Source organism: Salvelinus fontinalis, chromosome 20 (assembly GCF_029448725.1).
Source record: "Salvelinus fontinalis isolate EN_2023a chromosome 20, ASM2944872v1, whole genome shotgun sequence".
NCBI classification, from domain to species: Eukaryota; Metazoa; Chordata; class Actinopteri; order Salmoniformes; family Salmonidae; genus Salvelinus; species Salvelinus fontinalis.
In genome coordinates, this window is record NC_074684.1 from 26,583,429 (window position 1) to 26,611,015 (window position 27,587).

The 27,587-nt window shown below is 44.3% G+C and overlaps 1 protein-coding gene across 6 annotated transcripts in view; it reads right to left on the reverse strand.

Moving 5' to 3' along the window:
* Nucleotides 1-27,587, reverse strand: part of LOC129817598 (unconventional myosin-VI-like) — a 129,747-nt gene that overhangs the window by 49,697 nt on the left and 52,463 nt on the right. For all 6 annotated transcript variants that reach the window (XM_055873017.1, XM_055873018.1, XM_055873014.1 and 3 more), the window contains exons 11-15: nt 13,315-13,495; nt 9,911-10,055; nt 3,339-3,496; nt 1,180-1,271; nt 429-501 (exon numbers count right to left, since the gene is read on the reverse strand). In XM_055873017.1, coding sequence (XP_055728992.1) covers nt 429-501; nt 1,180-1,271; nt 3,339-3,496; nt 9,911-10,055; nt 13,315-13,495 — 649 coding nt within the window. The remainder of the gene's footprint in view (nt 1-428; nt 502-1,179; nt 1,272-3,338; nt 3,497-9,910; nt 10,056-13,314; nt 13,496-27,587) is intronic.

A 27,587-nucleotide genomic window follows, 5' to 3' on the forward strand; every position in this document is an offset into this window, starting at 1 on the left:
AGCCAGGCCCCATTCCGCAGAGCCAGGCCCCATTCCGCAGAGCCAGGCCCCATTCCGCTGAGCCAGGCCCCATTCCGCCGAGCCAGGCCCCATTCCGCAGAGCCAGGCCCCATTCCGCAGAGCCAGGCCCCATTCCGCAGAGCCAGGCCCCATTCCGCAGAGCCAGGCCCCATTCCGCAGAGCCAGGCCCCATTCCGCAGAGCCAGGCCCCATTCCGCAGAGCCAGGCCCCGTTCAAGAGTTTAACTTCTCTCAGAGAAAACAGCTGTTCCAGCTTCCCACGCAGAGACAGATCTCTAGTCAGAAGAACACGGAATGGCAACACATTGATAAAACAGGGGGAAAACACTGGAAACTAGGTGGAGGATACTGTACGTAGGCTAACCCTCTGAAATGATGTGCACGAAATGGTATTAAGATTAGACAAACCTATGCAGTCCTGATTGTCAACATACCGGACCTCGTTCACTCCAAGGCCCTCCTTCTGATACAGCTCTTGTTCCTAGAATTTGAAACAGAACAGTTCCAATAACAAACATTTATAATGACCTTCAGAATGACATTCAGAATATAATTGAATATTGTTTATTATACAAGATAGTTCTCTACTATAATGAGGCCAAGGACTCCAATGTATTCAAATAAATCCGTCATGAGTTGCTTTTCTATCCATTGTGCAATAACACATTACTTTACCAAGGTCTCTGACTAGGGTTGCAAAGTTACGAGAATGTTCAATAAATTCCCTGGTTTTCCCCAAATCCCGGTTGGAGGATTCCTGAAATCAGGAAGGAATAAGCAGGAAATCCAGAATCCTCCAAACAGGATTTCTGGAAAACCAAGTTCACAAAATTTTGCAACATCATCTCTGACAAATATAACTGAATCCAAATGACAAGGTTTCCTTCTGCTTGTTGCAAACACCTGGGCTCATCCTCAGTTCATCTTTTCTCGATTTCTTGCATCCTCTCTTCTTCCCTCCTTCTCAAAACGCATTGAAGAAGGTCCGATGGGAGGGACCCATGGACATACCCTTCAAATAGCTTAGAAGGAGGCGAGGAGATGCTAGGAATCGCAGAAAGACAACTTGAAGTTGATCCCTGGTTAGACAACTGGGATGTCAGTTAAGGAGGCAGGGACGTTGGGGTGAACACACACAGACCCTGGAAGAAGCACTCACCTCTTTCAGGATGCGTTCGTTGAAGAACTGCTGCAGCTTCTCGTTACAGTAGTTGATGCAGAACTGCTCAAAGCTGTTGTGCTCAAAGTACTCTGGAAGAGAGACATCAGGAAACGAAAACACATTAAAAAACCAAGCACTTTAGCCGTAAACCACCACTGTCTCTGACTAATGGACTCTTGCAATTATATGCAATGTGTGGTTCATGTTATGTTCTGTATAATGTTGTCTCGTGGGGAAATGTCTGTTGTTGTTTTATGGACAATTATGCTGTAAAACCATTTTCCCCCTGAGGGATAATAAATTGTGCTACTACTATCATATCATGTGGCATCGTGTATCACATCCATAGAACACATATGCCCAGTGCCTTCAGAAAGTATTCATACCCCTTGACTTTTTACACATGTGTTACAGCCTGAATTTAAAATGGATTGAATGTAGATTCTGTGTCACTGGCCTACACACAATACCCCCATAATGTCAAAGTGGAATTGTTTCATTTTAGAAATGAAAAGATGAAATTTCTTGAGTCAATAAGTATTCAACCCCTTTGTTATGGCAAGCCTAAATATGTTCAAGAGTTAAAATATGCGTTACAAGTCACATAATAAGTTGCATGGACCTAAGACAATAACATAGCATGGCAGCAACACATGAAAACACAGCATGCATGGTAGCAACATAACTTGACAACAACATGGTAGCAGCACAAAACATGGTACAAACATTATTGGGCACAGACAACAGCACAAAGGACAAGAAGGTAGAGAGAACAATACATCTCGATAAGCAGCCACAACTGTCAGTAAGTGTCCATGATTGAGTCTTTGAATGAAGAGATGGAGATAAAACGGTCCAGTTTGAGTGTTTTTTGCAGCTAGTTTTTGAATGAATGCCTCATCTCTGTACCCCTCCCATACAATTATCTGTAAGGTCCCTCAGTTGAGCAGAACATTTCAAACACAGATTCAACCACAAATACCAGGGAGGTTTTCCAATGCCTTGCAAAGAAGAGCAACTATTGGTAAATGGGTAAAAAAAAGCTGACAAAAAAGCTGAATATCCCTTTGAGCATGGTGAAGTTGTTAATTAGACTTTGGATGGTGTATCAATACACCCAGTCACTACAAAGATACAGGTGTCCTTCCTAACTTGCCGGAGAGGAAAGATACAGCTCAGGGAATTCACCATGAGGCCAATGGTGACTTTAAAGCAGTTACAGAGTTTAATGGCTGTAACAGGAGACAACTGAGGATGGATCAATAACATTGTAGTTACTCCACAATACTAACCCAATTGACAGAGGAAAGATGGAAGCATGTACAGAATACAAATATTCCATGCATCCTATTTGCATTAAGGCACTAAAGTAATACTCCTAAAAAGTATGTGCCAAAGCAATTCACTTTCTGTCCTGAATACAAATTGGGGCAAATCCCAATTCAACACATTACAGAGTACCACTCTGAATATTTTCAAGCATAGTGGTGGCTGCATCCTGTTATGGGTATGCTTGTAATCGTCAAGGACTGCTTGTAATCATTAAAGACTGAGGAGTTTTTCAGGATAAAAAAGAAACGGAATCCTAGAGGAAAACCTGGTTCACTCTACTTTCCAACAAACTCTGAGATTAATTCCCCTTTCAGCAGAACAATAACCTGAAATAACAAGGCCAAATCTACACTGGAGTTGCTTACCAAAAAGACTGAATTTTCCAGAGTGGCCGAGTTACAGTTTTGACTTAAATTTGCTTGAGAATCTATGGCAAAACCTGACAATCTGACAAAGCTTGAAGAATTTTTAAAAGAAAAATGGGCAAATGTTACACAACCTAGGTGTGGAAAGCTCTTAGAGACTTACCCAGAAAGACTCGCAGCTGTAATCGTAGGCAAAGGTGCTTCAACAAAGTATTGACTCAGGGGTGTGAATACTTACGTAAATCAGATATTCCTGACAACCTTTTTTAAATACATTTGCAAAAATTTCTAAAAACAAACTTCGCAATTATGGGGTATTAGGTGTAGATGGGTGAGATGTATTTAAATGTTTTATAAATGTTGAATTCAGGCTGTAACACACCAAAATATGGAATAAGTCGAGACGTATGAATACTTTCAGAAAGCCCTGTACATAGGGCACATAGAAGGTGTACAGACCGAAGCCTGCGATATCCAGAACCCCGATGAAGTTGGCAGAGGAGTGGAAGGGGAAACACTGGTTGACCCTGGTGACCACGTGGTCAAACAGCCGGCTGTACACAGCCTTGGCCAGGGCGTCCCGTGCGTTGTTTGCCTGCTCCACTTTCAGTGGCACTCTGGAGGGAGAGAGAGGGGGGAGAGAGAGAGAGCAAGAGCGAGAATGAGCACATCACTGAACTGAAATTAATAAACTTGACGTTTCTGTACGCAAAGCACATTTCTGTGAATAACATTCAATGAAGTATATCTGATCTAAAACTAATTAATCGCACGAGGGGAAATTGGATTTGTCAACAGCAAATAAACATACAGCCACAACGTATAAACCTGAGCACTGGTGGCTGGTGAAAGAAGTAGCCCACAACTCAAAGACGACAGTCACTCACTAATCTCTGACTGCAGTCAAGTATGCAGCTCAATAATTACAGACCATAGAGAGAGGGCTAAGAAAGAAGAGGAATGGAAAAACGTACAATATGAATACCCGTGGACTTAAAGTTTCCCAACAAGCTTTACATCTGCCCTTTTCTTTGCAAACATCATTGTCATGCACTTCAGGCATGACAGAAAATAACTAATTCTTATCTGTGGGACTTAGCAGTTCTCTGAGTACTTAATGTCTATGTCCAAGTCCACCTTAATAATGATTTCAGATTCTTTTCACACACATTCACCTCCATTACACACACACACACACACACACACACACACACACACACACACACACACACACACACACACACACACCTCTCTCTCTCTCGGGGCAGGACATATCCATTATCCTGTCCCCACTATGCATCTCCCTTCAGCACTGGCTGATGTGTTGAGACGACAGCCACATCCCACAAGATAAGGACTCTCCATGATAACCTAATCCATGATGACCCCATCCTCACCCCAACTCCCCAACTCGTTTTACACCCTTGACCCCCCAGCTCTCAGTACACACCTGGCCTCGCTCGCGTGCTCTTTCGCTCTAACACCACATGTTTAATTCATTATCCCCTTGCTTCTTCCAGCCAGTGAGAAGAGCCCATAGCCTCCAGTTAAAACATTTGAATACAAAGGTTAAGCCTTGGCCTCTCATTAAAAAACCAAGAGGTTTGCCATCACACTAACAGTAGCGGTGACGCATGTATCCCCTATGAAGCCCACATGCTCTATGATCTCCATAACATACTCTCCGGCACCATGTTCTCAGATGTAATCAGGAAGTTGAGAAGCTCACATCTCATTAAATTAGCTTTAAATGAGTCTGTGTAGTGAACATGTATATCGGTTTGCTGAGAGATTGGATGACTGTACCCCCTGCCCTCGCTGAACTACCGAGTCCGCCACAGAACTCACCATGGTGGGGTAAACACGATTAACGTCCCTCTCTCCCACTCTCTGCCTCGCACATATAAACACCTTAAAGCTAGTCCCCAAACAAACTAACATTTAGCTAGCTACGGCTTTCCCCCTTACATAAGTAATAAAAATAGCCCCACTATAGTGGTGGAGCCGCAGACAGAGAGACGTTTGAAATCCACACCCACCCTTTAGGTGGACACTAAGACACTTACTGCCACTATACTCACACATTGCTATTGTTGCTATTAATTAAAACAGAAGATTATTTACATTTTAGTCATTTAGCAGACACTCTTATCCAGAGTGACGTACAGCACTGAATGCATACATTTATGTACTAGTCCCCCGTGGAAATCGAACCCACAACCCTGGCGTTGCAAGCGCCATGCTCTAACAACTGAGCTACACGGGACCACAAAGTACTGTACACCACTAACTCATTGCTTATTATTATGCCCTCTTAATGAAACGTGAGAGCTCTCCCTCTCACCACAGCATGCATACAGACCTTGGCCCTGGTCAAAAGTAGTGCACTATATGTAGGAAATAGGGTGTCATTTAGGACGCACTCATAAAGGCACAGCCAGGCCCATATAAACCAGCACTTCAAGCATAAGTACTGTGCAAAAAAGTGTCTCTCGCTCCACAGATAAAACAACAGACAAACATTAGTGTGGGAGGGCGGGTGGGAGGGTAATTGCAGGTAGCGAGTGGCTTGGCATTCAGGTTGGCGAGCCGAGGGAGTGCCAAGCTGCCCGTACAACAATTACAGTCAGGCATTAGAAAGACTGAGCCACGGCTAAATACATGCAAAGCCTTGGCGTAGATAGAGATAGGGACTGTTTCCTAAATGGCACCATATTTCCTATAGTGCTCTGTCAAATGTAGTGCACTATGTAGGGCAGGGATCATCAACTAGATTCAGTCGCGTGCAGATGTTTTCTTGAGCATATGGTCAGGGGGCCGGAACATAATTACATCATTTGTAGACTGCAAATTGACCGCAAGAAGATCTAACAGACCGCCCAAACAGATATAATATTTGACTAAAATATTACTTATCTCTTGCGCAAATAGCCTACAACTGTGTCTGTCCGGAGCTCACTGGAGCAGAAACTCTAAAGGCCCAGAATACTTTAAGTTTGCCAGCATGAGTTTTGGGCCTTGACCAAGTTCATAGAGTTTCAAGTTCCTTGCAGACAGACCATGCATAGCCAATGTGATTTTAAGGATATACAGTGGGGCAAAAAAGTATTTAGTCAGCCACCAATTGTGCAAGTTCTCCCACTTAAGAATATGAGAGAGGCCTGTAATTTTCATCATAGGTACACTTCAACTATGACAGACAAAATGAGAAAAAAAATCCAGAAAATCACATTGTAGGATTTTTAATGAATTTATTTGCAAATTATGGTGGAAAATAAGTATTTGGTCAATAACAAAAGTTTCTCAATACTTTTTTATATACCCTTTGTTGGCAATGACAGCGGTCAAACGTTTTCTGTAAGTCTTCACAAGGTTTTCACACACTGTTGCTGGTATTTTGGCCCATTCCTCCATGCAGATCTCCTCTAGAGCAGTGATGTTTTGGGGCTGTTGCTGGGCAAGATGGACTTTCAACTCCCTCCAAAGATTTTCTATGGGGTTGAGATCTGGAGACTGGCTAGGCCACTCCAGGACCTTGAAATGCTTCTTACGAAGTCACTCCTTCGTTGCCCAGGCGGTGTGTTTGAGATCATTGTCATGCTGAAAGACCCAGCCACGTTTCATCTTCAATGCCCTTGCTGATGGAAGGAGGTTTTCACTCAAAATCTCACGATACATGGCCTAATTCATTCTTTCCTTTACACGGATCAGTCGTCCTGGTCCCTTTGCAGAAAAACAGCCCCAAAGCATGATGTTTCCACCCCCATGCTTCACAGTAGGTATGGTGTTCTTTGGATGCAACTCAGCATTCTTTGTCCTCCAAACACAACGAGTTGAGTTTTTACCAAAAAGTTATATTTTGGTTTCATCTGACCATATGACATTCTCCCAATCTTCTTCTGGATCATCCAAATGCTCTCTAGCAAACTTTAGACGGGCCTGGACATGTACTGGCTTAAGCAGGGGGACACGTATGGCACTGCAGGATTTGAGTCCCTGGCGGCGTAGTGTGTTACTGATGGTAGGCTTTGTTACTTTGGTCCCAGCTCTCTGCAGGTCATTCACTAGGTCCCCCCGTGTGGTTCTGGGATTTTTGCTCACCGTTCTTGTGATCATTTTGACCCCACGGGGTGAGATCTTGCGTGGAGCCCCAGATCGAGGGAGATTATCAGTGGTCTTGTATGTCTTCCATTTCCTAATAATTGCTCCCACAGTTGATTTCTTCAAACCAAGCTGCTTACCTATTGCAGTTCCAGTCTTCCCAGCCTGGTGCAGGTCTACAATTTTGTTTCTGGTGTCCTTTGACAGCTTTTTGGTCTTGGCCATAGTGGAGTTTGGAGTGTGACTGTTTGAGGTTGTGAACAGGTGTCTTTTATACTGATAACAAGTTCAAACAGGTGCCATTAATACAGGTAACGAGTGGAGGACAGAGGAGCCTCTTGAAGAAGAAGTTACAGGTCTGTGAGAGCCAGAAATCTTGCTTGTTTGTAGGTGATCAAATACTTATTTTCCACCATAATTTGCAAATAAATTCATAAAAAATCCTACAATGTGATTTTCTGGATTTTTCCCCCCTTATTTTGTCTGTCATAGTTGAAGTGTACCTATGATGAAAATTACAGGCCTCTCTCATCTTTTTAAGTGGGAGAACTTGCAGAATTGGTGGCTGACTAAATACTTTTTTGCCCCACTATATATATATTTTTTAATCAGGATATTTTCTTTATTTGTTGGCTTCATGTAGGCTATTTTTACATACTGGCAATGTCAATAGAAGTTATTTTTTAGATTTGTACATTTTTCATTTAGAAAGAATTTTGATGAACTGCATGACGTTGATTTTGAGACATGAAGACTTTATTATAAATGAAACTGTTCCATGAAAATGTGCATATGAAAACCATCAGTAGAGGAATAATCAGCAGGCAGATCAGTAGGGAACGGTGCGATAACATGGCACTCCAAATGGAAAAGGTTGGTGACCGCTGGTGTAGCCTTTTACTGGCAACTTCAGGAGCTTAGAATCTGTGAAGGCCAGCAGCAGCAGCGGGGAGGAGGGTCAGGAACAGTTCTTTCTTTCTTCTGGTTAGGCTATATTGATCTCTTGCTCCCTCTTCAGTAATGTGTCTTCATTTTTAAATCGCAGTACTTAAAGCATCAGACAAGTTCAGTAGCCTACATATAGTTGATTTCATTCAAAACATAGGTTGTGTCTATATATTGAAAAATACACACTTAAAAGTGTCAACCAATTGATTAGTCGGGGACAGCCCTATGGGAAACCCTGATAAAATGAATAGGGTTCCATTTGGGATGCATGCAGGGACTAGGGGAGTCTTGGAGGAGGGCAAATGCTTGTCTTTTATTCCCTCCATTACTTTGAAGACTTCGGAGCTGTCCATTCCCACAGCAACATGACCATATTGTTTCCCACAGCAACATGACCGTATCGTTTCCCACAGCAACATGACCGTATCGTTACCCACAGCAACATGACCGTATTGTTTCCCACAGCAACATGACCATATTGACTCTTCTCTGCATGTAATACTGTGATTCTCTCTCCTCTCCACTGCTCAGCCCTACCTCTACCAGTGTGTTCCATCCTCAACAGGAAAAGTATGGTAGGGCTGAAGGAGGGAGGATGCATGAATGGCTGCTGCTGCGCTGTGTGTGACAGAATAGCGCTCCTATTTTTAACTCTCAGCACAATACTCACTGGGAGTGATGTCGGACACACACACACACACACACACAGATACATATACAGTTGAAGTCGGAAGTTTACATACACTTAGGTTGGAGCCATTAAAACTCGTTTTTTAACCACTCCACAAATTTCTTGTTAACAAACTATAGTTTTGGGAAGTCGGTTAAGACATCTACTTCGTGCATGACACAAGTAATTTTTCCTACAATTGTTTACAGAGAATATTTTACTTATAATTCACTGTATTACATTTCCAGTGGGTCAGAAGTTTACATAAACTAAGTTGACTGTGCCTTTAAACGGCTTGAAAAATTCCAGAAAATGATGTCATGGCTTTAGAAGCTTCTGATAGGCTAATTGACATCAAATGAGTCAATTGGAGGTGTACCTGTGGATGTATTTCAAGGCCTACCTTCAAACTCAGTGCCTCTTTGCTTGACATCATGGGAAAATCAAAAGAAATCAGCCAAGACCTCAGAAAAATAATTGTAGACCAGTAAAACGAGTCCTATATCGACATAACCTGAAAGGCCGCTCAGCAAGGAAGAAGCCATTGCTCCAAAACCGCCATAAAAAAAGCCAGACTATGGTTTGTAAATGCACATGGGGAAAATATTGTACTTTTTGGAGAAATGTCCTCTGGTCTGATGAAATAAAAATAGAACTGTTTGGCCATAATGACCATCGTTATGTTTGGAGGACATCAGTCATGAAGTTAAAGCTTGGTCGCAAATGGGTCTTCCAAATGGACAATGACCCCAAGCATACTTTCAAAGCTGTGGCAAAATGGCTTAAGGACAACAAAGTCAAGGTATTGGAGTGGCCATCATAAAGCCCTGACCTCAGTCCTATAGAACATTTGTGGGCAGAACTGAAAAAGCATGTGCGAGTAAGGAGGCCTACAAACCTGACTCAATTACACCAGCTCTGTCAGGAGGAATGGGCCAAAAATTCACCCAACTTATTGTGGGAAGCTTGTGGAAGGCTACCTGAAATGTTTGACCGAAGTGAAACAATTCAAAGGCAATGCTACCAAAAACTAATTGAGTGTATGTAAACTTCTGACCCACTGGGAATGTGATGAAAGAATTAAAAGCTGAAATAAATCATTCTCTCTACTATTATTCTGACATTTCACATTCTTAAAATAAAGTGGTGATCCTAACTGACCTAGGACAGGGAATTTTTACTAGGATTAGATGTCAGGAATTGTGAAAAACTGAGTTTAAATGTATTTGGTTAAGGTGTATGTAAACTTCTGACTTCAAACGTAGATGCACTGTGCATTTCACTACTTTTGACCAGGGCTTTGATAACTTACTTGATAACTGTTCCTTTGGCGCCCCCTGCTGTGGTGAGCATGACCCTGGACGTGAGGCTGACACTCAGGTCCTGCTCTCCCAGACCCAGCAGCTCAGCACAGTACTCCACCGTCTGGCTTGACTGGTTCTTTATGGTGCAGCCACCTGGTGGGACAGACATACAGAACGGTAACGTCGTTTAGTAATGTTGTTCGTAACATTATGAGGACGATGTTTAGGGGGGGGGGGGGGGTTGAAAGCCACTACGTACAAGTTTTACTCTGATGTTAAAAATAAATGGCTTATTCCCATAGAAATGTGATCTTCCTCTGGGCTGTCTGGAACAGCATGTGTAATGTGGAGTCGGTGAGTAACGGAGAGCCCAAGACATTCACACCGTAATGCATCAGCCCTGACAAATGAGAGAATACTAACTTGCTCTAACAATACAAATATACAAGATGATTCTGTAAGAGATTACCGCAGAAGACTACAAAGAGTGACATTCACAAAGAAGACGCATGAGAACCTTTTCATCAGTTACTCTGATAGCTTTGTATTAATAATGAATGAAGGGGAGGAGAATGATTAGCCCGCAGTGTCCTTGGTGTATATAGTGGCTCCTTAATAGTGAATAAAAGCCCTTTCACAGACTACAACAATGGTGCTTTTCCACTGAGACCCCCACACCAGTGGGCCGCCAGTGTTTTATGTTAATGTGAGCTCTAGTGTTGTGGTGTTCCCATCAGGAGTGTGGCACGAAAGACTTGTGGCTAGCAGAATCAACAACCTCTGCATCATTTAAGACTGTTGCTTTGTGAGAAGGTGTTAAAGTTCACTGTTAGACATTGTTATGTAAATGTCAGCTGAAAAGTACCCAGGGAGTAGCTTGCAAGTTCGCCGGAGCCATGGCTCAGTGAGACACGGGGTGCCGGCCCGCGTAGATGGAAACAAAAGTCTGAGCCTTTTGGGTAAAACACTGGTGTACATTGTAAATGGAAATGCGTCACAAGAGGCCACATGGGCCTTCAGAAGGAAGATGAAGATTAAAGTAAATCAATCACAGAGCAGTGTTCTGGCGGACCACAGCAAAATGGCACCTGCTGCCCGGACACAAGGATTATTTTTTTAGCGGGTACAGTGCCTTGCAAAAGTATTCACCCCCCTTGGCTATTATCCAATTTTGTTGCATTACAACCTGTAATTGAAATGGATTTTATTTGGATTTCATGTAATGGACATACACAAAATAGTCAAAATTGGTGAAATGAAATGAAAAAAATAACTTGTTAAAAAAAAAAAAAAATTATATAAAAAAGGAAAAGTGGTTTGTGAATATGCATATGCACTTTGCTATGAAGCCCCTAAATAAGACCTGGTGCAACTAATTACCTTCAGAAGTCACATAATTAGTTAAATAAAGTCCACCTGTGTGCAATCTAAGTGTCACGTGATCTGTCACATGATCTCAGTATATACACTGCTCAAAAAAATAAAGGGAACACTTAAACAACACAATGTAACTCCAAGTCAATCACACTTCTGTGAAATCAAACTGTCCACTTAGGAAGCAACACTGATTGACAATAAATTTCACATGCTGTTGTGCAAATGGAATAGACAAAAGGTGGAAATTATAGGCAATTAGCAAGACACCCCCAAAAAAGGAATGATTCTGCAGGTGGTGACCACAGACCACTTCTCAGTTCCTATGCTTCCTGGCTGATGTTTTGGTCACTTTTGAATGCTGGCGGTGCTCTCACTCTAGTGGTAGCATGAGACGGAGTCTACAACCCACACAAGTGGCTCAGGTAGTGCAGTTCATCCAGGATGGCACATCAATGCGAGCTGTGGCAAAAAGGTTTGCTGTGTCTGTCAGCGTAGTGTCCAGAGCATGGAGGCGCTACCAGGAGACAGGCCAGTACATCAGGAGACGTGGAGGAGGCCGTAGGAGGGCAACAACCCAGCAGCAGGACCGCTACCTCCGCCTTTGTGCAAGGAGGTGCACTGCCAGCGCCCTGCAAAATGACCTCCAGCAGGCCACAAATGTGCATGTGTCTGCTCAAACGGTCAGAAACAGACTCCATGAGGGTGGTATGAGGGCCCGACGTCCACAGGTGGGGGTTGTGCTTACAGCCCAACATCGTGCAGGACGTTTGGCATTTGCCAGAGAACACCAAGATTGGCAAATTCGTCACTGGCGCCCTGTGCTCTTCACAGATGAAAGCAGGTTCACACTGAGCACATGTGACAGAGTCTGGAGACGCCGTGGAGAACGTTCTGCTGCCTGCAACATCCTCCAGCATGACCGGTTTGGCGATGGGTCAGTCATGGTGTGGGGTGGCATTTCTTTGTGGGGCCGCACAGCCCTCCATGTGCTCGCCAGAGGTAGCCTGACTGCCAATAGGTACCGAGATGAGATCCTCAGACCCCTTGTGAGACCATATGCTGACACATGCACATTTGTGGCCTGCTGGAGGTCATTTTGCAGGGCTCTGGCAGTGCACCTTTGTGTACGCATGTTGTGTAAATCAAATGATACAAACCCCCCAAAAATCAATTTTAATTCCATGTTGCAAGACAAAAAAATAGGAAAAATGCCAAGGGGGTGAATACTTTGGCAAGCCACTGTAGACTAGACAAATTACTTCTTCATGTAACAACACACAATGAGAAAATGCCAAGGTATCTTCCAGCTCCGTGACAAAAAACTTTTAACTACCACTTTCTCAGCATCCCTTATGCTTCCTGTCCTGTGCCCTGGTGCTTTACTCATATTGCCATAGCACTCACAGAGACAGCTGTGTCTTTGTTATTGGTTGGCGTACCAAACAGTATGTGTTCTGAAGTAATGTAGTCTGACAAGACATCTCATAAGCCAGGCATGTGTTAAAGGGATACTTTGGGATTTGTCAGATGAACTCATGGATACCATTTTTATGTCTCTGTGTGCAGTTTGAAGGAAGTTGCTAGCTAGAGTAATTGCTAACTAGCATTAGCACAATGACTGGAAGTATATGGGTAACTACTAGCATGCTAACAGATACTCATAGACTTCCAGTCATTGCACCAATGCACGTTAGCAATTGCTCTAGCTAGCAACTTCCTTCAAACTGCAGAGACACACACAAAAAGGGTATCCACAAGTTCATCTGACTCTGGGGAAGTAGATATAGGGCTTCATTGGCAAAATCTTGAAGTACCCCTTTAAGAAAACTTGCAAACAAGTATGCCAAAAAATATTGAAACTATAAAGAGGAGTATGTATGTATGTATGTATGTATGTATGTATGTATGTATGTATGTATGTACATACACACGACAGAGAGAGAAAGACTTGGCTAACCTGATATGGAAACTATATTGAGCAGTGAGTGTGCGAGAAAGAAAGAGTCAGACAGAGACCGACCGTCACCCCGCTTACCTGATGTGCTGCCTGCCTCCTCAAAGTCGATGTTGCCCAAGTGCAGCACCCCGGCCACCACCCTGAACAGGTCCAGCTTCTCCATATCATCCAGGCCGATCTTCTTCATGGCCCCGCACATCCTGTTGAAGTCCCCCTGGTCGTCCAGCAGAGGGTCCTTCAGGGGTCCAGCCTTCAGGTGCTGAGGAACCATAGTGGGGAGAGGACAGGTCAGTGGTCACCCTCACCCAGGGCCACCCTGGCTGTGTTAAGACAGGCAGACCAATTCTTTTGACCAATCAGTTCATCTCTAAAACAATATCTGATGTGAAAAGTTCTGATGTGATTGGCCAAAAGATCAATTAGTGGAAAGAATATCAGAATTGGGCTCCCTGTGTGAACGCAGCCCCTCTCTCTATAACCTTAACGCTTCAGGAGCCCAGCATTTCAGGTGCTAATAGACCATGGGGAGAGGATGGGTCAGTGACCAGGGTTACACGCTCTTCACAGAAGGTGTACTGTCTCAAAGATTGGAGGCTTGCATTGGAGGCTTAAAGCAAGCTGTGTCAAGGCTGTGTCTTAACATCAATAAAATAACCTCTCTAATTACCCATAAAGTAAAAATACCATCCGTCTCCCTCACTGAGGTTTTCTTTGACTTGGTGAAAGTGTTTGTTTGGATCTGAGCGGAGGCATGGGCTGCTATTTCATATGTAACATTGGGACTTCAAGCTATAATGCATTTGTTGTTGTTTTACAGAATTAGCACAATAAACCTGCATGAAAGATGAGGTACATCACATCTCCAACTAGCTGCAGTAGGAAGAGAGAGGGATAGTGCGTTGGATCACACACCTGGGAAACCAACCACACAAGAAGAATGTCACAGTACCATGGTACGAGGAGCAGTTTGTTCTCCTCTGTAGAGAAATCTAACCTAAGGCAGGGTTCCCAACTGGCCTTATTTGGCCCGCAGGTAGTTTTATTTGCCTACCCCAAGTTTTTTTTGGACAAAAAATGTAATTCTAACACATAACACAGATGGAATCATGTAGTAACCAAAAAAGTGTTAAACAAATCAAAAGTAGCCACCCTTTGCATTGATGACAGCTTTGCACACTCTTGGCATTCTCTCAACCAGCTTCATGAGGAATGCTTTTCCAACAGTCTTGACGGAGTTCCCACATATGCTGAGAACTTGTTGGCTGCTTTTCCTTCACTCTGCGGTCCAACTCATCCCAAACCATCTCAATTGGGTTGAGGCCAGGTGATTGTGGAGGCCAGGTCATCTGATGCAGCACTCCAATACCCTCCTTCTTGGTCAAATAGCCCTTACACAGCCTGGAAGTGTGTTTTGGATCATTGTCCTGTGGAAAAACTAATTATAGTCCCACTAAGCGCAAACCAGCCATGCTGGTTAAGTGTGCCTTAAATTCTAAATAAAATCACTGAGTGTCACCGGCAAAGCACCCCCACACCACCACACCTCTTCCTCCATGCTTCTCGGTGGGAACCACACATGCAGAGATCATCCGTTCACCTACTCTGCATCTCACAAAGACATAGCAGTTGGAACCAAAAATGCCACATTTGGACTCATCAGACCAGAGGACAGATTTCCACCGGTCTAATGTCCATTGCTCGTGTTTCTTGGCCCAAGCAAGTCTCTTCTTATTATTGGTGTCCGTTAGCAGTTGTTTCTTTGCAGCAACTCGACCATGAAGGTCTGATTCACGCAGTCTCCTCTGAACAGTTTATATTGACATGTGTCTGTTAATTGAACTATGTGAAGCATTTATTTGGGCTGAAATTTCTGAGGCTGGTAACTCTAATGAACTTATCCTCTGCAGCAGAGGTAACTCTGGCTCTTCCTTTCCTGTGGCGGTCCTCATGAGAGCCAGTTTCATCATAGCCCTGGATGGTTTTTGCGACTACACTTGAAGAAACTTTCAAAGTTCTCTTTGCTTATTTGCATTGTTCTTGCTATAATATGGATTTGGTCTTTTACCAAATAGGGCTATATTCTGTATACCCTCCCTACCTTGTCACAACACAACTGATTGGCTCAAAAGCATTAAGAAGGAAAGAAATTCAGAAAATGTACTTTTAACAAGGCACACCTGTTTATTGAAATGCATTCCAGGTGACTACCTCATGAAGCCGGTTGAGAGAATGCCAAGAATGTGCAAAGCTGTCATCAAGGCAAAGGGTGCCTACTTTGAAGAATCTCAAAATATTATATATTTTGACTTGTTTAAAAAAAAATTGGTTACTACTGTACATGATTCCATATGTGTTATTTCAATGTGTGGATGAGTTCACTTTTATTCTACAATGTAAAAAACAGTTTAAAAAGAAAAAAAAACTTGAATGAGTAGGTGTGTACAAACGTTTGACTGGCACAGTATGTATGTATGTATGTATGTATGTATGTATGTATGTATGTATGTATGTATGTATGTATGTATGTATGTATGTATGTATGTATATAATATACAGTTGAAGTCTGAAGTTTACAAACACCTTAGCCAAATACATTTAAACAAAGTTTTTCACAATTCCTGACATTTAATCAGAGTATAAATGCCCTGTTTTAGGTCAGTTAGGATCACCGCTTTATTTTAAGAATGTGAAATGTCAGAATAATAGTAGAGAGAATGATTTATTTCAGCATTTATTTCTTTCATCATATTTACAGTGGGTCAGAAGTTTACATACACTCAATTAGTATTTGGTAGCATTGCCTTTAAATTGTTTAACTTGGGTCAAATGTTTCGGGTAGCCTTCCACAATAAATTGGGTGAATTTATGGCCCATTCCTCCTGACAGAGCTGGTGTAACTGAGTCAGGTTTGTAGGCCTCCTTGCTCGCACCCGCTTTTTCAGTTCTGACCACAAATATTCTATGGGATTGAGGTCAGGGCTTTGTGATTGCCACTCCCAATACCTTAACTTTGTTGTCCTTGAGGCATTTTTCCACAACTTTGGAAGTATGCTTTGGGTCACTGTCCATTTGGAAGACCAATTTGCGACCAAGCTTTAACTTCCTGACTGATGTCTTGAGATGTTGCTTCAAAATATCTACTTACTTTTCCTCCCTCATGATGCCATCTAATTTGTGAAGTGCACCAGGCCCTCCTGCAAGCAAAGTACCACAACAACATGATGCTGCCACCCCCGTGATTCACGGTTGGGATGGTGTTCTTCAGCTTGCAAGCCTCCCCCTTTTTCCTCCAAACATAACGATGGTCATTATTGCCAAACAGTTCTATTTTTGTTTCATCAGACCAGAGGACATCTCTCCAAAAAGTATGATCTTTGTCCCCATGTGCAGTTGCATAGCATAGTCTGGCTTTTTTATGGCGGTTTTGGAGCAGTGGCTTCTTCCTTGCATAGTACTCGTTTTACTGTGGATATAGATACTTTTGTACCGGTTTCCTCCAGCATCTTCACAAGGTCCTTTGCTGTTGTTCTGGGATTGATTTGCACTTTTCGGACCAAAGTACGTTCATCTATAGGAGACAGAACGCGTCTTCTTCCTGAGCAGTATGACGGCTGCATGGTCCCATGGTGTTTATACTTGCGTACTATTGTTTGTACAGATGGACGTGGTACCTTCAGGCATGTGGAAATTGCTCCCAAGGATGAACCAGACTTTTGGAGGTCTACAAAATGTTTTCTGAGGTCTCGGTTGATTTCTTTTGATTTTCCCCATGATGTCAAGCAAAGAGGCACTGAGTTTGAAGGTAGGCCTTGAAATACATCCACAGGTACATCTCCAATTGACTCAAATGATGTCAATTAGCCTAACAGAAGCTTCTAAAGCCATGACATTTTCTGGAATTTTTCAAGCTGTTTAAAGGCAGAGTCAACTTAGTGTATGTAAATTTCTGATCCACTGGAATTGTGAGTAAAGTAATTTGTCAGTAAACTATTTTTTTGAAAAATGACTTGTGTCATGCACAAGGTAGATGTCCTAACCGACTTGCCAAAACTATAGTTTGTTAACAAGAAATTTGTGGAGTGGTTGAAAAATTAGTTTTAATGACTCCAACCTAAGTGTATGTCAACTTCCGACTTCAACTATATATATACATATATATATATACATATACATATATACATATACATATATACATATATATATATACATATATATATATATATATATGTATATATGTATATATATATATATATATATATACACACATAAACTCAGCAAAAAAATAAACGTCCTCTCACTGTCAACTGCGTTTATTTTCAGCAAACTTAACATGTGTTAATATTTGTATGAACATAAGATTCAACAACTGAGACATAAACTGAACAAGTTCCACAGACATGTGACTAACATAAATGGAATAATGTGTCCCTGAAAAAAGGGGGGGGGGGGGTCAAAATCTAAAGTAACAGTCAGTATCTGGTGTGGCCACCAGCTGCATTAAGTACTGCAGTGCATCTCCTCCTCATGGACTGCACCAGATTTGCCAGTTCCCAAATATTTCTGGGGGGAATGGCCATAGCCATCACCCTCCAATCCAACAGGTCCCAGATATGCTCAATAGGATTGAGATCCGGGCTCTTCGCTGGCCATGGCAGAACACTGACATTCCTGTCTTGCAGGAAATCAGGCACAGAACGAGCAGTAAGGCTGGTGGCATTGTCATGCTGGAGGGTCATGTCAGGATGAGCCTGCAGGAAGGGTACCACATGAGGGAGGATGTCTTCCCTGTAACGCACAGCATTGAGATCGCCTGCAATGACAACAAGCTCAGTCTGATGATGCTGTGACACACCGCCCCAGACCATGACGGACCCTCCACCTCGATCCCGCTCCAGAGTACAGGACTCGGTGTAACGCTCACGGGCCTACAAGCCCTCAGTCCAGCCTCTCTCAGCATATTGCGGACAGTCTGAGCACTGATGGAGGGATTGTGCGTTCCTGGTGTAACTCGGGCAGTTGTTGTTGCCATCCTGTACCTGTCCCGCAGGTGTGATGTTCAGATGTACCGATCCTGTGCAGGTGTTGTTACACGTGGTCTGACACTGCGAGGACGATCAGCTGTCCGTCCTGTCTCCCTGTAGCGCCGTCTTAGGAGTCTCACATTACGGACATTCAATTTATTGCCCTGGCCACATCTGCCATCCTCATGCCCCCTTGCAGCATGCCTAAGGCACGTTCACACAGATGAGCAGGGACCCTGGGCATCTTTCTTTTGGTGTTTTTCAGAGTCAGTAGAAAGGCCGCTTTAGTGTCCTAAGAATTTCATAACTGTGACCTTAATTGCCTACCGTCTGTAAGCTGTTAGTGTCTTAACGTCCGTTTCACAGGTGCATGTTCATTAATTGTTTATGGTTCATTGAACAAGCATGGGAAACAGTGTTTAAACCCTTTACAATGAATATCTGTGAAGTTATAAGGATTTTTACAAATGATCTTTGAAAGACAGGGTCCTGCGTTTACACACACACAATTACTCCAAGATCTGTTAAACCATTGTACTGTGACATTCTGGTGGACACAAAAGATATTGTAATTTTGACCTCAAGCCCTAAACTACAGAGCAAAACCACATCATGCATTTAGAGAAAGCATGCAACCCCACAACACTCAGCACTGATGTGAACCCTGAGACAAAAAAATCTTCCCAAAATTCACATCATAATAAAATCTAAAAGAAGTAGTCCTGGTCACAGCACCAAATCCATAAATCACCTGATTGTCCTGAATTGTATAGAGAAGCAATGTAAAGAGACATATAACCTTGATCAACACAAGGGACAGGCGACATGGTATGGAACAATGTATGGGCAAGGGTTACAAAATTCGGGCAATTTTCCAGGATTTCTGGAAACTGAAATCTGGATTTCTGGGAAAGTTACAAGAGTTTTGCAACCCTAGTACGGGCTTATATGCACTGGCAATAAGCATGAAGGTCTTATTCATCATTTTATCACATCACGATGATCTCCAAAAGGCCAAACACAGCATTTATCATGAGCAGGTGATTCCTGAGATCAAAATGCATGATCCTCCATGACCATGTAATACGATCCATAGCTCTTAGGAGCCTGCCTTGTCCCAATGTGAACCTTGAAAGAGGGTCAATGCAACACCTAGCTGTACTGTAACCACCACCTAAAAGCTACACCTAGCTGTACTGTACCCACCACCTAAAAGCATCACCTTGCTGTACTGTACCCACCACCTAAAAGCATCACCTAGCTGTACTGTACCCATCACCTAAAAGCATCACCTAGCTGTACTGTACCCACCACCTAAAAGCATCACCTAGCTGTACTGTACCTACCACCTAAAAGCATCACCTAGCTGTACTGTACCCACCACCTAAAAGCTACACCTAGCTGTACTGTACCCACCACCTAAAAGCAACACCTAGCTGTACTGTACCCACCACCTAATAGCAACACCTAGCTGTCCTGTACCCACCACCTAAAAGCTACACATAGCTGTACTGTACCCACCACCTAAAACATCACCTAGCTGTACTGTACCCACCACCTAAAAGCTACACCTAGCTGTACTGTACCCACCACCTTAAAGCTACAACTAGCTGTACTGTACCCGCCACCTAAAAGTTACACCTAGCTGTACTGTACCCACCACCTAAAAGCTACACCTAGCTGTACTGTACCCACCACCTTAAAGCTACACCTAGTTGTACTGTACCCACCACCTAAAAGCAACACCTAGCTGTACTGTACCTACCACCTTAAAGCATCCCCTAGCTGTACTATACCCACCACCTAAAAGCATCACCTAGCTGTACTGTACCCACCACCTAAAAGCATCACCTAGCTGTACTGTACCTACCACCTAAAAGCAACACCTAGCTGTACTGTACCTACCACCTAAAAGCATCACCTAGCTGTACTGTACCCACCACCTAAAGCTACACCTAGCTGTACTGTACCCACCACCTAAAAGCTACACATAGCTGCACTGTACCTACCACCTAAAAGCATCCCCTAGCTGTACTATACCCACCACCTAAAAGCATCACCTAGCTGTACTGTACCCACCACCTAAAAGCATCACCTAGCTGTACTGTACCTACCACCTAAAAGCAACACCTAGCTGTACTGTACCTACCACCTAAAAGCATCACCTAGCTGTACTGTACCCACCACCTAAAGCTACACCTAGCTGTACTGTACCCACCACCTAAAAGCTACACATAGCTGCACTGTACCTACCACCTAAAAGCATCACCTAGCTGTACTGTACCTACCACCTAAAAGCTACACATAGCTGTACTGTACATACCACCTAAAAGCATCACCTAGCTGTCCTGTACCCACCACCTAAAAGCAACACATAGCTGTACTGTACCCACCACCTAAAAGCATCACCTAGCTGTACTGTACCCACCACCTAAAAGCATCACCTAGCTGTACTGTACCCACCACCTAAAAACATCACCTAGCTGTACTGTACCCACCACCTAAAAGCTACACCTAGCTGTACTGTACCCACCACCTTAAAGCTACAACTAGCTGTACTGTACCCGCCACCTAAAAGCTACACCTAGCTGTACTGTACCCACCACCTAAAAGCTACACCTAGCTGTACTGTACCCACCACCTTAAAGCTACACCTAGTTGTACTGTACCCACCACCTAAAAGCAACACCTAGCTGTACTGTACCCACCACCTTAAAGCATCTCCTAGCTGTACTATACCCACCACCTAAAAGCATCACCTAGCTGTACTGTACCCACCACCTAAAAGCATCACCTAGCTGTACTGTACCTACCACCTAAAAGCAACACCTAGCTGTACTGTACCCACCACCTAAAAGCATCACCTAGCTGTACTGTACCCACCACCTAAAAGCAACACCTAGCTGTACTGTACCCACCACCTAATAGCAACACCTAGCTGTCCTGTACCCACCACCTAAAAGCTACACATAGCTGTACTGTACCCACCACCTAAAAACATCACCTAGCTGTACTGTACCCACCACCTAAAAGCTACACCTAGCTGTACTGTACCCACCACCTTAAAGCTACAACTAGCTGTACTGTACCCGCCACCTAAAAGCTACACCTAGCTGTACTGTACCCACCACCTAAAAGCTACAGCTAGCTGTACTATACCCACCACCTAAAAGCATCACCTAGCTGTACTGTACCCACCACCTAAAAGCATCACCTAGCTGTACTGTACCTACCACCTAAAAGCATCACCTAGCTGTACTGTACCCACCACCTAAAAGCAACACCTAGTTGTACTGTACCTGCCACCTAAAAGCATCACCTAGCTGTACTGTACCCACCACCTAAAAGCATCACCTAGCTGTACTGTACCCACCACCTAAAAGCATCACCTAGCTGTACTATACCCACCACCTAAAAGCATCACCTAGCTGTACTGTACCCACCACCTAAAAGCTACACATAGCTGTACTGTACCTACCACCTAAAAGCTACACATAACTATACTGTACCTACCACCTAAAAGCATCACCTAGCTGTACTGTACCCACCACCTAAAGCTACACCTAGCTGTACTATACCCACCACCTAAAAGCATCACCTAGCTGTACTGTACCCACCACCTAAAAGCATCACCTAGCTGTACTGTACCTACCACCTAAAAGCAACACCTAGCTGTACTGTACCCACCACCTAAAAGCATCACCTAGCTGTACTGTACCCACCACCTAAAGCAACACCTAGCTGTACTGTACCCACCACCTAAAAGCTACACCTAGCTGTACTGTACCCACCACCTAAAAGCAACACCTAGCTGTACTGTACCCACCACCTAATAGCAACACCTAGCTGTCCTGTACCCACCACCTAAAAGCTACACATAGCTGTACTGTACCCACCACCTAAAAACATCACCTAGCTGTACTGTACCCACCACCTAAAAGCTACACCTAGCTGTACTGTACCCACCACCTTAAAGCTACAACTAGCTGTACTGTACCCGCCACCTAAAAGTTACACCTAGCTGTACTGTACCCACCACCTAAAAGCTACACCTAGCTGTACTGTACCCACCACCTTAAAGCTACACCTAGTTGTACTGTACCCACCACCTAAAAGCAACACCTAGCTGTACTGTACCTACCACCTTAAAGCATCCCCTAGCTGTACTATACCCACCACCTAAAAGCATCACCTAGCTGTACTGTACCCACCACCTAAAAGCATCACCTAGCTGTACTGTACCTACCACCTAAAAGCAACACCTAGCTGTACTGTACCTACCACCTAAAAGCATCACCTAGCTGTACTGTACCCACCACCTAAAGCTACACCTAGCTGTACTGTACCCACCACCTAAAAGCTACACATAGCTGCACTGTACCTACCACCTAAAAGCATCACCTAGCTGTACTGTACCTACCACCTAAAAGCTACACATAGCTGTACTGTACATACCACCTAAAAGCATCACCTAGCTGTCCTGTACCCACCACCTAAAAGCAACACATAGCTGTACTGTACCCACCACCTAAAAGCATCACCTAGCTGTACTGTACCCACCACCTAAAAGCATCACCTAGCTGTACTGTACCCACCACCTAAAAACATCACCTAGCTGTACTGTACCCACCACCTAAAAGCTACACCTAGCTGTACTGTACCCACCACCTTAAAGCTACAACTAGCTGTACTGTACCCGCCACCTAAAAGCTACACCTAGCTGTACTGTACCCACCACCTAAAAGCTACACCTAGCTGTACTGTACCCACCACCTTAAAGCTACACCTAGTTGTACTGTACCCACCACCTAAAAGCAACACCTAGCTGTACTGTACCCACCACCTTAAAGCATCTCCTAGCTGTACTATACCCACCACCTAAAAGCATCACCTAGCTGTACTGTACCCACCACCTAAAAGCATCACCTAGCTGTACTGTACCTACCACCTAAAAGCAACACCTAGCTGTACTGTACCCACCACCTAAAAGCATCACCTAGCTGTACTGTACCCACCACCTAAAAGCAACACCTAGCTGTACTGTACCCACCACCTAATAGCAACACCTAGCTGTCCTGTACCCACCACCTAAAAGCTACACATAGCTGTACTGTACCCACCACCTAAAAGCTACACCTAGCTGTACTGTACCCACCACCTAAAAGCTACACCTAGCTGTACTGTACCCACCACCTTAAAGCTACAACTAGCTGTACTGTACCCGCCACCTAAAAGCATCACCTAGCTGTACTGTACCCACCACCTAAAAGCTACAGCTAGCTGTACTGTACCCACCACCTTAAAGCTACACCTAGTTGTACTGTACCCACCACCTAAAAGCAACACCTAGCTGTACTGTACCTACCACCTTAAAGCATCCCCTAGCTGTACTATACCCACCACCTAAAAGCATCACCTAGCTGTACTGTACCCACCACCTAAAAGCATCACCTAGCTGTACTGTACCTACCACCTAAAAGCAACACCTAGCTGTACTGTACCTACCACCTAAAAGCAACACCTAGCTGTACTGTACCCACCACCTAAAAGCATCACCTAGCTGTACTGTACCCACCACCTAAAAGCATCACCTAGCTGTACTGTACCCACCACCTAAAAGCTACACATAGCTGTACTGTACCTACCACCTAAAAGCATCACCTAGCTGTACTGTACCCACCACCTAAAGCTACACCTAGCTGTACTGTACCCACCACCTAAAAGCTACACATAGCTGCACTGTACCTACCACCTAAAAGCATCACCTAGCTGTACTGTACCCACCACCTAAAAGCATCACCTAGCTGTACTGTACCCACAACCTAAAAGCCACACTTAGCTGTACTGTACCCACCACCTAAAAGCAACACCTAGCTGTACTGTACCCACCACCTAAAAGCAACACCTAGCTGTACTGTACCCACCACCTAAAAGCATCACCTAGCTGTACTGTACCCACCACCTAAAAGCATCACCTAGCTGTACTGTACCCACCACCTAAAAGCTACACATAGCTGTACTGTACCTACCACCTAAAAGCATCACCTAGCTGTACTGTACCCACCACCTAAAGCTACACCTAGCTGTACTGTACCCACCACCTAAAAGCTACACATAGCTGTACTGTACCCACCACCTAAAAACATCACCTAGCTGTACTGTACCCACCACCTAAAAGCTACACCTAGCTGTACTGTACCCGCCACCTTAAAGCTACAACTAGCTGTACTGTACCCGCCACCTAAAAGCTACACCTAGCTGTACTGTACCCACCACCTAAAAGCTACACCTAGCTGTACTGTACCCACCACCTTAAAGCAACACCTAGTTGTACTGTACCCACCACCTAATAGCAACACCTAGCTGTACTGTACCCACCACCTAAAAGCATCACCTAGCTGTACTGTACCCACCACCTAATAGCTACACATAGCTGTACTGTACCCACCACCTAAAAACATCACCTAGCTGTACTGTACCCACCACCTAAAAGCTACACCTAGCTGTACTGTACCCACCACCTTAAAGCTACAACTAGCTGTACTGTACCCGCCACCTAAAAGCTACACCTAGCTGTACTGTACATACCACCTAAAAGCTACACCTAGCTGTACTGTACCCACCACCTTAAAGCTACACCTAGTTGTACTGTACCCACCACCTAAAAGCAACACCTAGCTGTACTGTACCTACCACCTTAAAGCATCCCCTAGCTGTACTATACCCACCACCTAAAAGCATCACCTAGCTGTACTGTACCCACCACCTAAAAGCATCACCTAGCTGTACTGTACCCAGCACCTAAAAGCAACACCTAGCTGTACTGTACCTACCACCTAAAAGCAACACCTAGCTGTACTGTACCCACCACCTAAAAGCATCACCTAGCTGTACTGTACCCACCACCTAAAAGCATCACCTAGCTGTACTGTACCCACCACCTAAAAGCTACACATAGCTGTACTGTACCTACCACCTAAAAGCATCACCTAGCTGTACTGTACCCACCACCTAAAGCTACACCTAGCTGTACTGTACCCACCACCTAAAAGCTACACATAGCTGCACTGTACCTACCACCTAAAAGCATCACCTAGCTGTACTGTACCCACCACCTAAAAGCATCACCTAGCTGTACTGTACCCACAACCTAAAAGCCACACTTAGCTGTACTGTACCCACCACCTAAAAGCAACACCTAGCTGTACTGTACCCACCACCTAAAAGCAACACCTAGCTGTACTGTACCCACCACCTAAAAGCATCACCTAGCTGTACTGTCCCCACCACCTAAAAGCATCACCTAGCTGTACTGTACCCACCACCTAAAAGCTACACATAGCTGTACTGTACCCACCACCTAAAGCTACACCTAGCTGTACTGTACCCACCACCTAAAAGCTACACCTAGCTGTACTGTACCCACCACCTTAAAGCTACAACTAGCTGTACTGTACCCGCCACCTAAAAGCTACACCTAGCTGTACTGTACCCACCACCTAAAAGCTACACCTAGCTGTACTGTACCCACCACCTTAAAGCTACACCTAGTTGTACTGTACCCACCACCTAAAAGCAACACCTAGCTGTACTGTACCTACCACCTTAAAGCATCCCCTAGCTGTACTATACCCACCACCTAAAAGCATCAACTAGCTGTACTGTACCCACCACCTAAAAGCATCACCTAGCTGTACTGTACCTACCACCTAAAAGCAACACCTAGCTGTACTGTACCTACCACCTAAAAGCAACACCTAGCTGTACTGTACCCACCACCTAAAAGCATCACCTAGCTGTACTGTACCCACCACCTAAAAGCATCACCTAGCTGTACTGTACCCACCACCTAAAAGTTACACATAGCTGTACTGTACCTACCACCTAAAAGCATCACCTAGCTGTACTGTACCCACCACCTAAAAGCTACACCTAGCTGTACTGTACCCACCACCTAAAAGCAACACCTAGCTGTACTGTACCCACCACCTAATAGCAACACCTAGCTGTCCTGTACCCACCACCTAAAAGCTACACATAGCTGTACTGTACCCACCACCTAAAAACATCACCTAGCTGTACTGTACCCACCACCTAAAAGCTACACCTAGCTGTACTGTACCCACCACCTTAAAGCTACAACTAGCTGTACTGTACCCGCCACCTAAAAGCTACACCTAGCTGTACTGTACCCACCACCTAAAAGCTACACCTAGCTGTACTGTACCCACCACCTTAAAGCTACACCTAGTTGTACTGTACCCACCACCTAAAAGCAACACCTAGCTGTACTGTACCTACCACCTTAAAGCATCCCCTAGCTGTACTATACCCACCACCTAAAAGCATCAACTAGCTGTACTGTACCCACCACCTAAAAGCTACACCTAGCTGTACTGTACCCACCACCTTAAAGCTACAACTAGCTGTACTGTACCCGCCACCTAAAAGCTACACCTAGCTGTACTGTACCCACCACCTAAAAGCTACACCTAGCTGTACTGTACCCACCACCTAAAAGCAACACCTAGCTGTACTGTACCCACCACCTAAAAGCATCACCTAGCTGTACTGTACCCACCACCTAAAAGCATCACCTAGCTGTACTGTACCCACCACCTAAAAGCATCACCTAGCTGTACTGTACCCACAACCTAAAAGCCACACTTAGCTGTACTGTACCCACCACCTAAAAGCAACACCTAGCTGTACTGTACCCACCACCTTAAAGCTACACCTAGTTGTACTGTACCCACCACCTAAAAGCAACACCTAGTTGTACTGTACCCACCACCTAAAAGCAACACCTAGCTGTACTGTACCCACCACCTAATAGCAACACCTAGCTGTCCTGTACCCACCACCTAAAAGCAACACCTAACTGTACTGTACCCACCACCTAAAAGCATCACCTAGCTGTACTGTACCCACCACCTAAAAGCAACACCTAGCTGTACTGTACCTACCACCTAAAAGCATCACCTAGCTGTACTGTACCCACCACCTAAAAGCATCACCTAGCTGTACTGTACCCACCACCTAAAAGCATCACCTAGCTGTACTGTACCCACCACCTAAAAGCATCACCTAGCTGTACTGTACCCACCACCCAAAAGCTACACATAGCTGTACTGTACCCACCACCTAAAAGCATCACCTAGCTGCACTGTAACTACCACCTAAAAGCATCACCTAGCTGTACTGTACCCACCACCTAAAAGCATCACCTAGCTGTACTGTACCCGCCACCTAAAAGCTACACCTAGCTGTACTGTACCCACCACCTAAAAGCTACACCTAGCTGTACTGTACCCACCACCTTAAAGCTAC